Consider the following 14,423-nt stretch of genomic DNA (forward strand, 5'->3'; position numbering starts at 1 on the left):
GCCTCTTCGGGTATCATTACATTCACTTTGATCTTCATCTATAGGGTGCTGGGCTGAGGTCCAGAATACGTTTCTTACTGTGAGAGGTTGTGGCAATTGATAATGTAATGACAAGGTTTTAGACACTGGCCAGAAATACTGTAATGTGGGTGAAACTGCTTTATTAAACCACATCAGTTACCCAAATTTGTTTTTTTGTGCATTTAAATGTGTCTCAAGCAAATTGGCCACAGAGGTTCTGTGAGTAAAAGTCCTTTTCATTTATTATGGAGGCAATGGAAGGTCACTGGCTACTCCGACATTTCTAGCACTTTGGTGGGTGTAAACTATACTGTTTGACTCAACAATGCAAACAATGAGCAACTGTGTGGATTTGGATCAGAAATTTTAAAAAGTCATAAATCACTGAGGGAGATAAGTCAACTACCAGTCTCACTGTGGAACATTTGGAAAGTTTTATGGCTCTATATGTTTTATTATTTCTTATCTGTAAGTATTCTTAACTTCCTGTAGTTGAGTCTGATCATGGTCTTATTGCTGTACTTAGTCCCCCAGATTTAAAAAAGGTTTTCGGGTCTGATTTGTGTGTTCTCATCATGAAAAGACAGTCCTGCTGTGAGGAAATATTCTCTAAGGTTGACATTTCTACTCCAACTAGATCAGTAAATACTCTGACACACTTGCAAACCTCCATGAAAGGATTTTTTATTATCCCAGAACCTTTTAATTTCAACATAGAAACTTTTGAGCTTACATTATCTTGTTGAATAAAGTAGCCAGAAGCTTTCTCTGGACAAAACACCTTGAAACAGCTCAGTGAGAAAGATTTTACCTGGGATCTTGTTTTATCAAACTGCAGCCATACCTGTATTTTCCACTTAAAAAGACAAACATTCTGTTAGTTGTCTCCCCATCATATCACCACTGATAAAGAGTCTTTGACTGTGATGATATTTTCACATTTCTTTCTGGTACCACCATTTGTTAAAGTGACAGAGGTGGTGTTAGCACTGCAGCCGTGGGACCTGTATGTGTGTGTGCTGTGATGATAACACTTCAAGTTACTTTGGTAATAAAATGATTGAAGAGTCTGTCTGTGTTTAGGTTCCATAGAGAGCACAAACAGTACAAAGCCAACAACTAGAATCTATCTATCTTCGTGCCTGTGTGCACATGTACATGTGTGTGGTTGGAGACAATATTGTGACAGCTTTCTGCTTACACTGCAAGGAGCACCCTTCCGGTGAACATGTGTACATATAAGATTCTCTTTGTGTCAGCACTGCCTTGCTTTGTGTGTGTGCTTGCACATTTAGTACAACACTGGAGAGGCAAAGCCTCAATGCTTCCACAATCAATTTCTGCAGACAGATAAACATGGTGTGCAACAAAGATAATTAACACATGACATCCTGGTCCTTTATCAGTGAACTTTGAACCCAGGAAGTCAGCTTAGAAGGATGACATCCTCACAGCGGGCCGCAGGGGTAGCTGAACGGGGCACTATGAGTTTGTAACATTGCGTCAGGCCCTGCAAAGCAGCTGCACACAGCTTGAGGCCAGTTTTTAACAGGAACCGAGAGGGAAGAGTGGAGCGATAGAGGGATGAGGCCATGTAGCAGGCTTCAAAAGGAGGAGACATCTCCACACAGGGGGGATAGGATATGGGTTGTGGTCCTGCTCTTTCTTAAAAAATAAATAATAAATAAATAAAAATCAGGTGCATTTCCATCAGCTGTATCTAAACAACAAAACACGCTTCATAAAATACATACAGTACAGTAGAAGATGAAACGTGTCTTTGTCTAGAATTGGATACATTAGCTGGTAGCTAATGAGGACAATATTTCTTGCTGTCCAAAAATCAAGAACATGTATAAGGCAAAATTCTAATGCACAAACTATGCTTCCTCAACCATGATGGAGTGAATGGTTGACAAACAACTTAAAAATAAAAGGTTAGAGAGAAGAAAATGGCCTCAAGTCAGCATAACACTGTTTGCAGATCAACAGTTATGTTTGTTTTTCATTCATCTGCCTGAATAACAAGCATGTGTCTTTGTTTTACTGTATTTCCTTGCTTTGGCTTGTGTTAAGGAGATGGTTTGGCCCATGAAGAGGGTACATTAGTTACTCAAATAAAATTCAAGTTCAAAACCTGGTTGTAATACTTTTATGATTCTATGAAATCCAAACCCATATAGAAACAGTGGTGGTTTGTCAAAGGTCTGGGAAAAGGAACAATGTCTTATTGCGGAACTATATTTTTGATGATTACATATTACCCCTGTTCAAAGTGGGAAATGAATTTTACACATCATGACTTTGTTTTCTCATTATCATTACTCTCCAAGTGGAACCGTGCTTTCTGTATCTGCAGTAGCTAAGGGAGCACATTTCAACAGCGCGCTGCCAAGCAAGATGATGAATGGTGCTGGTTAATCTTCTCCTGCATTACTGCATTATCATATGCCATTGTTCGCAAAGTTCTCATCTACTTGGACAGAACTGACACAGGCATTGGACTTTGAGCATACCTGCCTTCTATCCTCCTTTCCATGGCTTCATATCTCAGCTTTCACTCTCTCTACCTCCCCCACTTCCGCCCCGCCTTTGTCTTTCTCATCACCCCGGTGGTTTGAGTACCATGGAGGTTTTGTAGATAAAAACAAGACCAAATTGGTGACGTTGTCAAGCATAGTGTGTTCATTGTTTCCTGACGTGGGGAGGGCAATGTCCTGTTTTCTCTCTGTGCACATCTGCCTGGGAACATCTGGATAGTGTCAGCCTTTCAACATTGAGCAGAGTGACCATCACTCTTTCTCATCTCCTCCCTGTCAGCAAAAAAAAAAGAAAAAGAAAGGAAGATCTTCCATATTGAAATCACACAACAAAAGTACTTTAACAACGGAAGATCGGAAACAAAATGCTTTATTAGATGTGGCTGGGGAAACAAGGAGGAGACAGCAGGGTGGAAGGGATTAGAAACAGAGGCTGAGGTGGTTGGGAGCTGGTTACCAGATGTGGAAGGAGTTGTGGACAAAGGGGTCCGGTATAGACAGGTGCATGAAATGTGACAATCCCGTCACCAGACAGAAGGTTAATACTGAATGATTCTACAAAACCCTGGATTATGGTAAATGATAATTCTTTTAAATGTTCAATAGCAGTATTTGAAAAGTTACTTATTTCCGCAATGGGTGCACATAGCACCTATGCATATGATATGATAAAAAAACAATAAAATCATTCAGTTATGGCAAATAAACTATTATTAAAATATGGTTAAGTTTAAGCAAATAAAACACTTGTTACACAGAGGGAAATGTGAAGTACTATTCTGGACATCAAAGAACGAAGAGGCAAACTCTATGAAAGTGTTGTTCTCTGTTTTCATTTTCATGTTTGAAAATGCATAATCACTACTTATTTTTTTAAAAAGAAAATTGAATTATGCCTTGATTTTAAATAAAACAATCGAAGAATGGACTTTTATATGGTCATTTTCATAATGGGAGGATTCTCCAAGACCTCTTCTGTGAAATCTTTAGAAGCCACACCTCATAACCATTAGATGGGACAGAACGTCAAATTGACTGAAATGCACCAACATTCATCTCCTCGTGTTTCTGACCAGGGTTGCCATGTCTGCCTAAAAGAAAATTTGGGCTTGTTTTTCTAGAGAGTTCCCTTAAAATAAAGGTTCAGTTGTCTAGATGTCAAACACACAGTCAAGCTAGTAAGGTAAAGTGAGTTAAATGTAATATTTGTATTTATATTATATGGTATACACACTCAATGTGTTTCTCTGTTTTAATTTCTGTCTTGTAATACTTCATGTTTTTTACACACTGACTTAAAAGACAGAATAAATTCTGATCTTTCTTTACTTGGCTTTAAATGTATGTGTACCTCAGATATATATATATATATATATATATATATATATATATATATATATATATATATATATATATATATATATATATATATATATATATATATATATATATATATATATTAAATCTAATATAAGCATCCATATGTTCTGTGTGATTTTTACTCTATATTTTATTTGCAAATTCTTAAAACATTCATGTTGAATCAGTGAATTTGAAACACTTGTCTGTACTTTATATCAGATAAGATTACTAGCTTTAAAGGGAAAAGGTGACAAAACAGTGATCTATGGAATTTAAAGTAAACAGATGGCATCTTGTTACATATGGAAATATCTTTTAAATATATGGTTGGTGAGGACAGTCTCCATATTGAAGTTAGTTTACAGAATGTAATCATCCATTAAAATAAGTCATGGGTTTTTAATAGGCTTTAATACACAGTATCTACAACTGCCATGCATTTCAGGCACAGGCACACCTCAGGCAAATCCTCATTAGAGGTTTAGCTGTTGAATGCTAATAGAATTGTTTTATCCTTGTTAATATGACAGGGTAGTGAAATCTTGCAAGTTTTTCCACTATAGCGGATGCCTGTTAAACTGGGTATAAGGAGTTACAGAGCTTAACGGAACAGACGCTATTCAAGTTCTCAATTATATGTTCAGAAAATACATTCGCTCTCTGTGGTTTTGTAAATTTTGTAAAAGACAATCACATGATAAAATAAAAACACAGGAACAATTCTATCATCATCCATTTTTTGGAAAATATTTTGCCAATATTTATTATAAAAATATAAATGTTTCCACTACAAATCATTTTACATTAGTAGACAAGGCCATCTACATTTGAACACATAAACTCTCACACAGACACACGGGTCAGTCTTGAGACAAAAAAATGAGGGAACTGGATATGGGGGTGCATAACAGTATTGCTCTCTCAGATGTCCCAGGTTTATAAAGTAAGTCAAAAACCAAAACACAGATAACACTGACACATAATTTACTGTATGCTACAAAAAAGACATCAACATTGCGCTGTATAATGTTAACAAATAAATAATAACGTAATCACAATTGCCTTTTTTTTTATTGTAGAAAATAAAAACAAACAAAGCTGACAAATATAATTCAAAATAAGATAAAATATAATACAGATGATTTTTGTCTCTTTTTTAATTAAAAATGTTGCACAATTTTTATTTATTCTTTTATACATACAAAAATTTGTACAAAGAGGGATGGCCATGTACATATAGTGGGATCTGTAGGGCTAGTTGCTATCATTACGATGGTTTACATTATGTACATGCTAATTAGACCACATAGCAGCAACAGCAGCATCCACAGGTAGACCAAGTAACAGAGGACTGACTGACACAATGAACAGGGCTGGGTTTCCCAAAAGCACCAAAATCACCACTGTCCATTAGATAAGTTTAGTCTATAGCCAAGGCAATAACATTCCCATTCAAAGCAAAGTGCTCAAATATCGTATACTAAGCATTTGGGACAAGCTTAAAGATAGAACCCTCGTAGTTGAATATTCCTCATCCAGCAGCACAAAGTACCAAAGTGCCAATTCACAAACATTGGTTATGTGTAGCACTGAGGGACTGGCTGGGTGACGTCAAAGAAGGAGACCAGCATCTTTATGTATTGCATTGTATCATCTAAATTCTAAGGTGCCTTCAGGAAATCCCATCCTGGATATAAAGTACCCAAAAGTTTGGACTCCCTTTGTCATTCAACTGTGTCCAAACTTTTGACTAGTACTGTACGATCAGAAAGCAATCATTTATTAGAAGTGTTGCATCTCTCTTAGGGGATTTTCATACCTTGCTAGTTTAGGGCAGTGACAATAAACCGTGTGTCCATATGAGAACACAGAAATTAGACTTTGATGAAACCAAACCAAAACTGGAGCTTTTTGCATGGTGATCCCAACATGATCCAACCCAAATACATGAGGCACTCTACTTTTTGCATTAAACACACCAGAATTTATGGATTAAGAGCAAATTTTACAATAAAAACAAAGTCCTTTCTTTTTTTAGAGATAATTTCTGAACAAAGACGAAAATGACAGATCTCATCTGGCTTTTGTTAATAAGTTATGGATTCAGACCAAAGCAAGGGGACCATAGGTTTATAACACCCTCAAAGGTGCAGTGTTCTCAACTTACTGAGTAGAGTATAGTTGTTTATGGTTATTGATGTTAACTTGTCTTCCCTGAAAAAGAAACTCAAGTACAAACACATTTCTAGTTTAAAACACTTCTGTAATACGACAAGAATGTCTGAAGAAGAGTTTTGAATAATACTGCTTCATCTCTTTAACTCTTATCAATTTCTCTCTTCCTGCTCTCATCTCTTGTAACTTGCACCCTCAATTCCTGGTTCTGCTCCATTTACTTGATCTGTTTCCCCTTGTTAGAGAAAAAAGAACAAAGAACGTATACATCCTGAGATTTCACACAAAGGGCATTGGGTTGAGGGAACAGCACTATAACTGTACAATATCTGCTCATAAGCACATTGAACATATATGTCACCATATGGAAAATTCTCTGTGTGAAGTGTGTTATGGCCCCTGTACCTCCAAAGCACAGCGTTCAATACATAGTATATGTGACAGACTCATGGCTTCCATACAATGCAACTATTTAATGGATTATTTATAATTATTGCTTTTATGTGACATGTCTACTGAATGCAAATGCTATAGGTTAGATCTTACAGAGTTATTGTCTAGGTGTGTCCGTATAGTTATACCAGCTCGTTCTCTCATGGAAAGAAACAGTAAATGTAGGTAGTTACAACAGAATTTCACGCCTCAAGACTTCATTAGTCCAGGAAGGGTCCACATGGGGGTCAGCTGCTGCTGTCTGCCATGACCTTTCACACAGGGTACCTCAGCCATTCCGCTGCCTTTCTCCGCAGGCTGCTGATCAGGTGTGGTGGGAGGAGACTGTGAGCATGCCCGTCCCCAACTGGCTGTAAAGGGACGGCTCTGCTATCCAGCTTTGCCAATCTTGGAGAGCTGCAGCTTTATATTTGCCTTATGTTTGTCCAATTCTTGCCCTGTATCCCAGTCCAGTCCAAGTTTGTATCCCTGACCAGGTTTCTTGGACCTCCTTGGCTCCCCTCTGCTCTCTCTACTCCCACCACCCCCACCCCCTTATTGTCTGTAAGGCATCTCAACTTGGGCATGGAAGGACGGAGGGTTCAAGAGTCTAGCTGCACTGGACTCTTCCCATTTCTTTGTCAGGACTTGATATTGTCTTTCAACGGAACAATGAAAGCCCTCGTTTGATTAATTCCCTATTATTCCTCCATTTACTTCCATTATAGTTTGGATACACAGTCACTGTGTTAGAGTGCGATTAGCTCCCACAATCTGTTAACACAGACCGACAGACAGGTCTCTGGTGGTTTTCATTTGTGGATTTCATTTTTTTAAACAGGTACTGGGCCATTCTTGGTGTGGGATTCAAGGGCTTTGAGGCTGCTCACGATCTTCTTCTGCGGTCCAACGATAGTCACTCCAACCTTTTTCAAATCCCTGGTGTGTGAAGGAGAGAGAGAGATAGAGAGAGAGAGAGAGAGAGAGGGTGGGAGAGGTCAAATACGAGATACAATCAGGGAGAGAGACAGAGGGAAAGATTGGGAGAAAGTGTACGTTAGTGATGAAAGATGTGACACCCATGTGACATTTAATGACATGCCTCCAGCGCTGCTCCCTTCACTTTCCCGTGCAGCTGCCATTAACAAAGGACTGCATTTCCCAGAAGGCTACTGAGCTGCCACATCTCTGTACGGGATATAGGGGAGGGACTGTTGCTTCCACTCTCCATCACTAACAAACAGGGAGATGGGCCTGTGGGGGTTACACTGACAGCTACCTCCACTGACCCTGTCAGTGGAGGAAACAATGGCATGCAAGAGCCACAGTGGCATAAAAAAGACCTAGTTTCCTGCATTGCATTGGACTGTATTTTACAGGCAGGTAGGAGTGTGTGGGAAGGAGCAGCACTGGTACATGTGTAAGATATAACATGGATTCAGATGGATCTGTTAACCTAAAACTAAAATATTTGTTACTGTGCATGCATTCAAGTGTAAGAAAAGACCATCTGTTCAGGAAAACTAGCCCATTTAGAGCTACAGCTTTAGTGTCACGGGTGTTATGCATTGTACAAATCAAATACACACAGTAGTTAGTCATCTTAGGTAAAACATTAAGCCATTTCTTAAACAAACACTACCAACAACACTAAAATACATAGTATGCACAAATCAACACACAGAGTTGCTGATATGACAGTACACAAGAGGAAATAGTCACATGTTAAGACAAATCTCTTTTGCTCAGTTATTATAACAAAGGTATTGTATTAGTAGAAGCAGCGGAGTTGCAGTCCGAGTGATGGTATTACTATAACAAACACGTTCAGCCATTGAGACATTTTAGTGTCATTAAAAACGTTATAACAAAACGTATTTATTACGGAAGCAGAGCATTTAGTTTGCAAAAGCAGCCAAAACAGCACACACCGAGACAGACATTAATTCACTCTGTGCTACAATATAAAGGGATAGTTAACTTAAATCAGTTTTATTTGGTATCTACATACAGCACTGAATGTAAACTGTACAACTCCATGTGAATTTCCATAAAGTTTCTGGTAAATAAAACCAAAAGAGTATGCTATACAGACACAATAGCTTGGTTTCCATCCAAACGCTAACAATGAAAATTATTATGTAAAATAATCAGCTTACAGTAAACATTTAACTCTCAGTATAATTAATTAAGTAATATTTTGATAGGTAAAAATACTTTGTCACCCTACTTTGAACATCAGTCCTCATTTGCTTTTAAATTGGCCATTCAAAGTATCTTTTACTTTTGTTTGTAGTTACAGCTTACAGTGAGATGGAAACATAGCTATAGAGTCATTACTAACTATCCCTTTAAAAGTCAGTCAAGTGAAGGCCCATCAGTGGTTCTGGAGTTCAATTACTGCTCCCAAGCGGGGCCTTAGCCTCGTTCCACCACCCACCATCCAGAGCCCGAGGAGGCGGACAGGAGCAGGGCGTTAGAGAGTGGTGATCCCCATGGACGGCTCCCATTCTGGGCAAGTGGCCGGTGTGACGTGGACCTCCGTCAGAACCACTCTACTGAGAAACAGCCATGCCCAGCGATGTTAAGACATTAAACTGGATGCCATCAATATGTGCTATGTCTTGGATGATATTTAACACATTTTAGTTGTAAAGGATAAGTCTGAAACATGTATCATTTAGTATACAATGTACAGTAAACATCTACTGTATGTTACATCCAGGAAAGTAAGATACTCAGCTTTCAGTACACTGGACAGTAATTCATGTGTTTTGGACATGGTAACATTTTTTAACAAAATATACAGAAAAACACATATTTAGTGGTCACTTGTGGACAATCCTTTTAGCAAAAAGAACTAACTGTTCTTGGATATAACCATTAATCTTTGGAAGACTTATGCAAGACATCTATCCTGGTTTCTCGATCTATGGAGCAGGGCCAACAGGGTAAAGGGGCCTTCTGGCCCTCCTACTTGTGAGGCTCTTGTGGCTGTCCAAGGGTGCAGTGACAATTGAGAAGCAAACAAAATAAGACACACCACAGCATCAACTCACAACAGTTTTAAATTGAAACACAATATAAGATGAATTTAAAGTCGTGTGCAGGTAAGATAACCTTAATCCCAATATGTCATGGGATCATGGCAAATGTTCCCACTTTAAGATTTTGTGGGTAGTTAGACAGACAGGTTTTGATGATGGAACATTGTGGAAATCAAATGCTTCATTGTAATTGTACATTTAAAACACCAAAACATACTAATTAATCTCCTTTGTGCCTTAATGTTGTTGCATTGAGAGTTAATGCATCTGTGTGTCATCTTTTGTATGAATCAAAAAAGTTTGTTATGTGCTTTTGAATATCCATGCTCTCCTTGTGACAAGAGTAGGAATGTGCTTAAATGAGCTTTTTTCTCATCTTAATCAGATAGGCCTGTTCTTTTAAATGTCAGGGCAGCCACACAGTGATGCAAAAAGAATACCACAATCTACAAATTTAAACATGAAACACAGGAGGTATGATTACAAATCAGAACCAGAGATAGGCAGCCAACTTCAAGAACATAAACAGAAAAAAAAAAGTCTAAAGTTTCCTTCTGCAGAGTTGAGTCAGCAATTCTCATCACCCCAGAACAAAACCTCTTTGCAGGGTGTTTCAGAACAGTTTACATTGATGTTAAACAGCTTTTCATGAATAAAGCCAACAAATCTCAAGCACTTTATGCAGTAAGTACAAATCACATTTTAAACAAAATGTGATTTGGCCGGTTACTAGCTGTGGATGTGACATGGTGTCCCATGGTTTCTGGCTTCTTGTCTTTTGCTGCCTTTTCTGGTTGTTTTGGTGACAATGACAACAGTGGAGTCGACATTAACCTGTGTTCTTGTTTATCATTTATATGGATTGCTGCTTTAACTCAATGTTGTTTTCTTTTTGTATCATTATTATAGACTGCTGTCTCTAAGCCAAATAGCATTAAAGCATTAAACCTTTACTCCACTTGACATGTGGACAGGAACCCTTTCAATATCAAAGAGCAGACAGGACCATCCTTGAACAGTGGTAATCATCTCATTCGTTGCTGTGTCAGTTCAGTGTCCTTGGAAGGGTTGAATGAGCACAAAGCTTGTGCAATAGAAAACTTAACTGAAAACTAGACTGTTACTGAACTCACCAAGCTTTGGCTCACTTTAAATACAGTATTTGTCAAGACGATAGGATGTACTGTAAAGTATTTCTTCATTTTACTTCATTTGTCCAGCAGATTAGGTCAAGTGTGTCACTTTCTACCTGACATGAACTTTGCATGCACTTTGTCCAGATGAAGAAAATACTTCAAATGATGCGGTATTTCCCAGTCAGTCCATCCTATCCCGCCGCGAAAAAAGACTTCAATTACTCCGGCAGATGAGTCAGCACACTGCAGCCAAGTATGATTGCTGTTCCTCAGAGGTCAGAGCACTGCCAAGCCTTGTGCTGAATATCAAGGACTAGATTAAGACTGTATGAATCAATAGAGCAATCTATACTGAGCAATGCATAGTCTCAGCCATAAGACTGCTAGCCTTGTAGCTGAGCTAGCCTTGGATGCCATAGCCTCAGCCTTCAGTGGATTAATACTGCAATGACCCAATTCAGCATCTAGCTTCAGGAAATATGTAGGCCCATATGATTTCTGCAAGTGCAAGATTACTAGCGGTGTGTAGAGTAAACAAAAACGGTACTCAAGTAAAAGCATAGTTACTTTATAATAATATTTACTCAAGTAGAAGTAAAAGTACTCAGAAAAAAAATAACTACTTGGGTAAAAGTAGAAAAGTATCTCATACAAAACTACTCAAGTAGTGAGTAACTTCATTAGATACAATTTATTACATAAATGTATATCTTCCAAACTATCTTGTCAGTAATTGGCTAACTCTTTTTCACTTATTTTCAAAAAATACATCTTTTGAAACCATAATACATGAATGTATTACAACACATCCTCAACAAGTAATAACACATGTGAAGTGCACATATATGTGCACATATATTGTTGGGATAGTTTGGATTTTTTGAAGTGGGGTTGTAGGAGGTACTTATTCATAGTCAGTGTACCTGCAGTAGATGGGGGTCGGCACACCCCCAGTTTGGAGAAGCAGGCAGGAACAGCCTTCCAGCACAGAGGCTAAGCAATGTACTGTCCATTAGATGGCCCATTCCTTTGGCCCTACATTTTTTCAACCGTAGGGCTTTCATTTTTCTATGCAAACCGTGCACTGCATTATGCTGCAGATCAGTTGTTTGGGTCAGAAAGTGCAGTGGCAATATCCGAAAGCTGTTATGCGGCATAATACAGTGTGATACAATCTAGATATCGATACAATCACTGTTGTGTGTGTGAGCTCAGCTGAATATAAAAATTATTTATAGCTAAATGTATCAGTAAAAATAGCAAGAAATGTAGCCCAATGTAACAGAGTAGAAGTACATTTATTTTATAGCAAATGTACTCAAAAAAGAGTAAAGAGTATTCTGCAATACATGTAATGGAGTAAATGTAATGCATAATCTTCTACTCTGAAGATTACTCTTACTTTATGCAAATGAGTCTGTCCAGCGCAAAGCACCTGGCTCACAAAACTCAGATCAAACTGTCAAACTAAGCAGTGCTGATCAAATATGAATCAAGATTCTGTTACTGCAATTCTCTCCTCAAATGTTTTCAGAAACATATTTTAGTGTACTGTTTAGCTGTAATGAGAAAGTTTATGACCTGGCTGTCATGTTGAAAATGGACGAGGCAAAACCAAGCACCACCCAACTCGTAGTACGTCACCCACCACATCACCAACAGCCGGAGTGTTTAGTGGTCCAGATGCGTCTTCGCCAGAGTTTGTGAGTCTGCACCATAAGTCGTGCATATGTGCCGCAGAGTTCAAGCGTACAAGTGTAAAACTAGACCTGTCTTCTATTTTTGTTTTGTAACATGGGGACTGAAGAGAACTTCTTTATTGATTCAACATATTCATTCATTCATTCATATTCATTATTCATCAAAAGATAACGTAACCTGTAGATCAGTAATGTGAAACTGAAAGGGGAACAATGCTAGAGAAAATAATAAGAAATTGCACATTGGTTTCTAATATATTAAAACTCTCACACTGTTAATGGTTTTGGAAGTTACTGACAGGAGCTGGCTCCAGCACTGGCCGCCACTCCCCAACTGCCCCCACTGCTGCCATCACCACAGTAAATGGCTGCTTTGATCACAATGATTAGAAATGTCCAATTATTTACCCGGTCACATACCACATCAATTAACTAGCAGCAGGCCAACAGTGTGAGGGAGAAAGATAGAGAGGCAGGGAGAGAGGGGGAGAGAGAGAAAGGAAGTTTTTAATAATAACAAGTAAATATTAAAGAAGTCAGCTGTCCTTAATTGTCCCTAGTAGCAGCTCTCTCAAGACTGAGCCTAAAATACCTGATCCACTTTCTCAAAACCTTTGTCAGCCTGAGGATCCTATCAGTAGATCCAGGCATATAATCTGTGTCTCTGGTACTCTCCTTTATCTAGTGACATTGACTCATGAAACCATATAGTATGCTATGGCATATTCTCTGCCTCTAATATAACCAAACCTACCAAAAATGTCCTCATACAAATTGTGTACACCCAACATATACATTGTATACAACCCAAAACATTTATACACAAATAATTTGAGGGGAACCATAATTGCTGGATTCTATTAACTGTCAACATTTTTTCCCATTTATGTGGGCTATGTGTGAATTATATCACTTATATCCCGTCTTGTGCTTGAAGTCAATGTTGACTTTAATATTTAACCAAAACTGTAATTCAACTGTTATGTTTAGGGTGTTGCAATCATGGAAATTTTAATCATCCTTTCATAACAAAAGCAAAAATACTCACACATTATATTACATAAGAGAAGAACACCATAATTACCACGATTAAATAAAAAAACAACATATAGACATTATATTATGTTTTGAATATGTATTTTTGTTTATACAATACCATTTTTAATTTGAATACAAAATCTAATATCCGGTTTATTAATGGATATTCTCAGTAAATGGAACAGTCTGCCGCATGTGAACTGAGCAATGTTTAGCTGTTTTTCCTCAGTTCACTGGCTTGATGCACCTCAACATTATGCATGTTTGTTTTGTTTTATTTTGTATGTAAATGTGTACATACATGTGTGTATGTATATGTGTGGATATATACAGAGCAACGAAGAAAATGTCTTTTAGTCATTGTTTGAATTATTAAGACCGAGAAAAGTGTAAAAATATATACAATGTTGAAGATGTGCTAAGTTAAACATCCCCTGATGAATGACATAAGAGCATAGGCCTATGTGCCGGGACTGAGCCCCGGACAGCCCTGGACAAATTTAACCCCTGTACATACCTATTTGACAACCATGTCTTCATTTGGTCTCTGAAAGGCCCCCTTCTCTGCTTTTTTTCAAACTTTTCAAATTCCCCCTCTCATTCCATCCCTCAGTAGTTTATCTTTTATCCCTCACTCTCGCTTTCTGTTTCTCTATTTATCTCTTCTTTTCATGGCCTCATCTTCTCCCTCAGTGGTCGTACTTGCAACATTGAGACCGTGGCTAAAGGCCTGTCATTATGAGTTACCATGAGTCTCATCTGGACACCTTTAGTAATGGCTCTGTAGATTTCTTAACTTCTAAAGAACAAGGGGGAGAGTGTGTGTGTGTGTTCTTCATCAAGAGCCTCAACAAATTCCCAGTAAGGCCTTGCCACAGTACTGGGGCCCTGTAAACACTGCTGACATGAATAGGCAGAGTAGCTAGTGTGTGTATCTATGTGTGTGTATCTGTGAGTGTGTGTGTGGCTGTC

General features: G+C 38.2%; 1 protein-coding gene across 7 annotated transcripts in view; it reads right to left on the bottom strand.

Moving 5' to 3' along the window:
• Window positions 1-5,057: 5,057 nt before the first annotated feature.
• epha3 (eph receptor A3) overlaps window positions 5,058-14,423 on the bottom strand; it is a 102,390-nt gene continuing 93,024 nt past the window's right edge. For 6 of the 7 annotated variants that reach the window (XM_042425905.1, XM_042425899.1, XM_042425898.1 and 3 more), the window contains one exon: window positions 5,058-7,469. In XM_042425905.1, coding sequence (XP_042281839.1) covers window positions 7,364-7,469 — 106 coding nt within the window. In that variant the 3' untranslated portion in view covers window positions 5,058-7,363. Of the gene's footprint in view, window positions 7,470-8,970; window positions 9,089-14,423 lie in introns of all 7 variants that reach the window. The other variant, XM_042425900.1, reaches the window with a different exon arrangement.

Source organism: Thunnus maccoyii, chromosome 11 (assembly GCF_910596095.1).
Source record: "Thunnus maccoyii chromosome 11, fThuMac1.1, whole genome shotgun sequence".
Lineage (NCBI taxonomy): Eukaryota > Metazoa > Chordata > Actinopteri > Scombriformes > Scombridae > Thunnus > Thunnus maccoyii.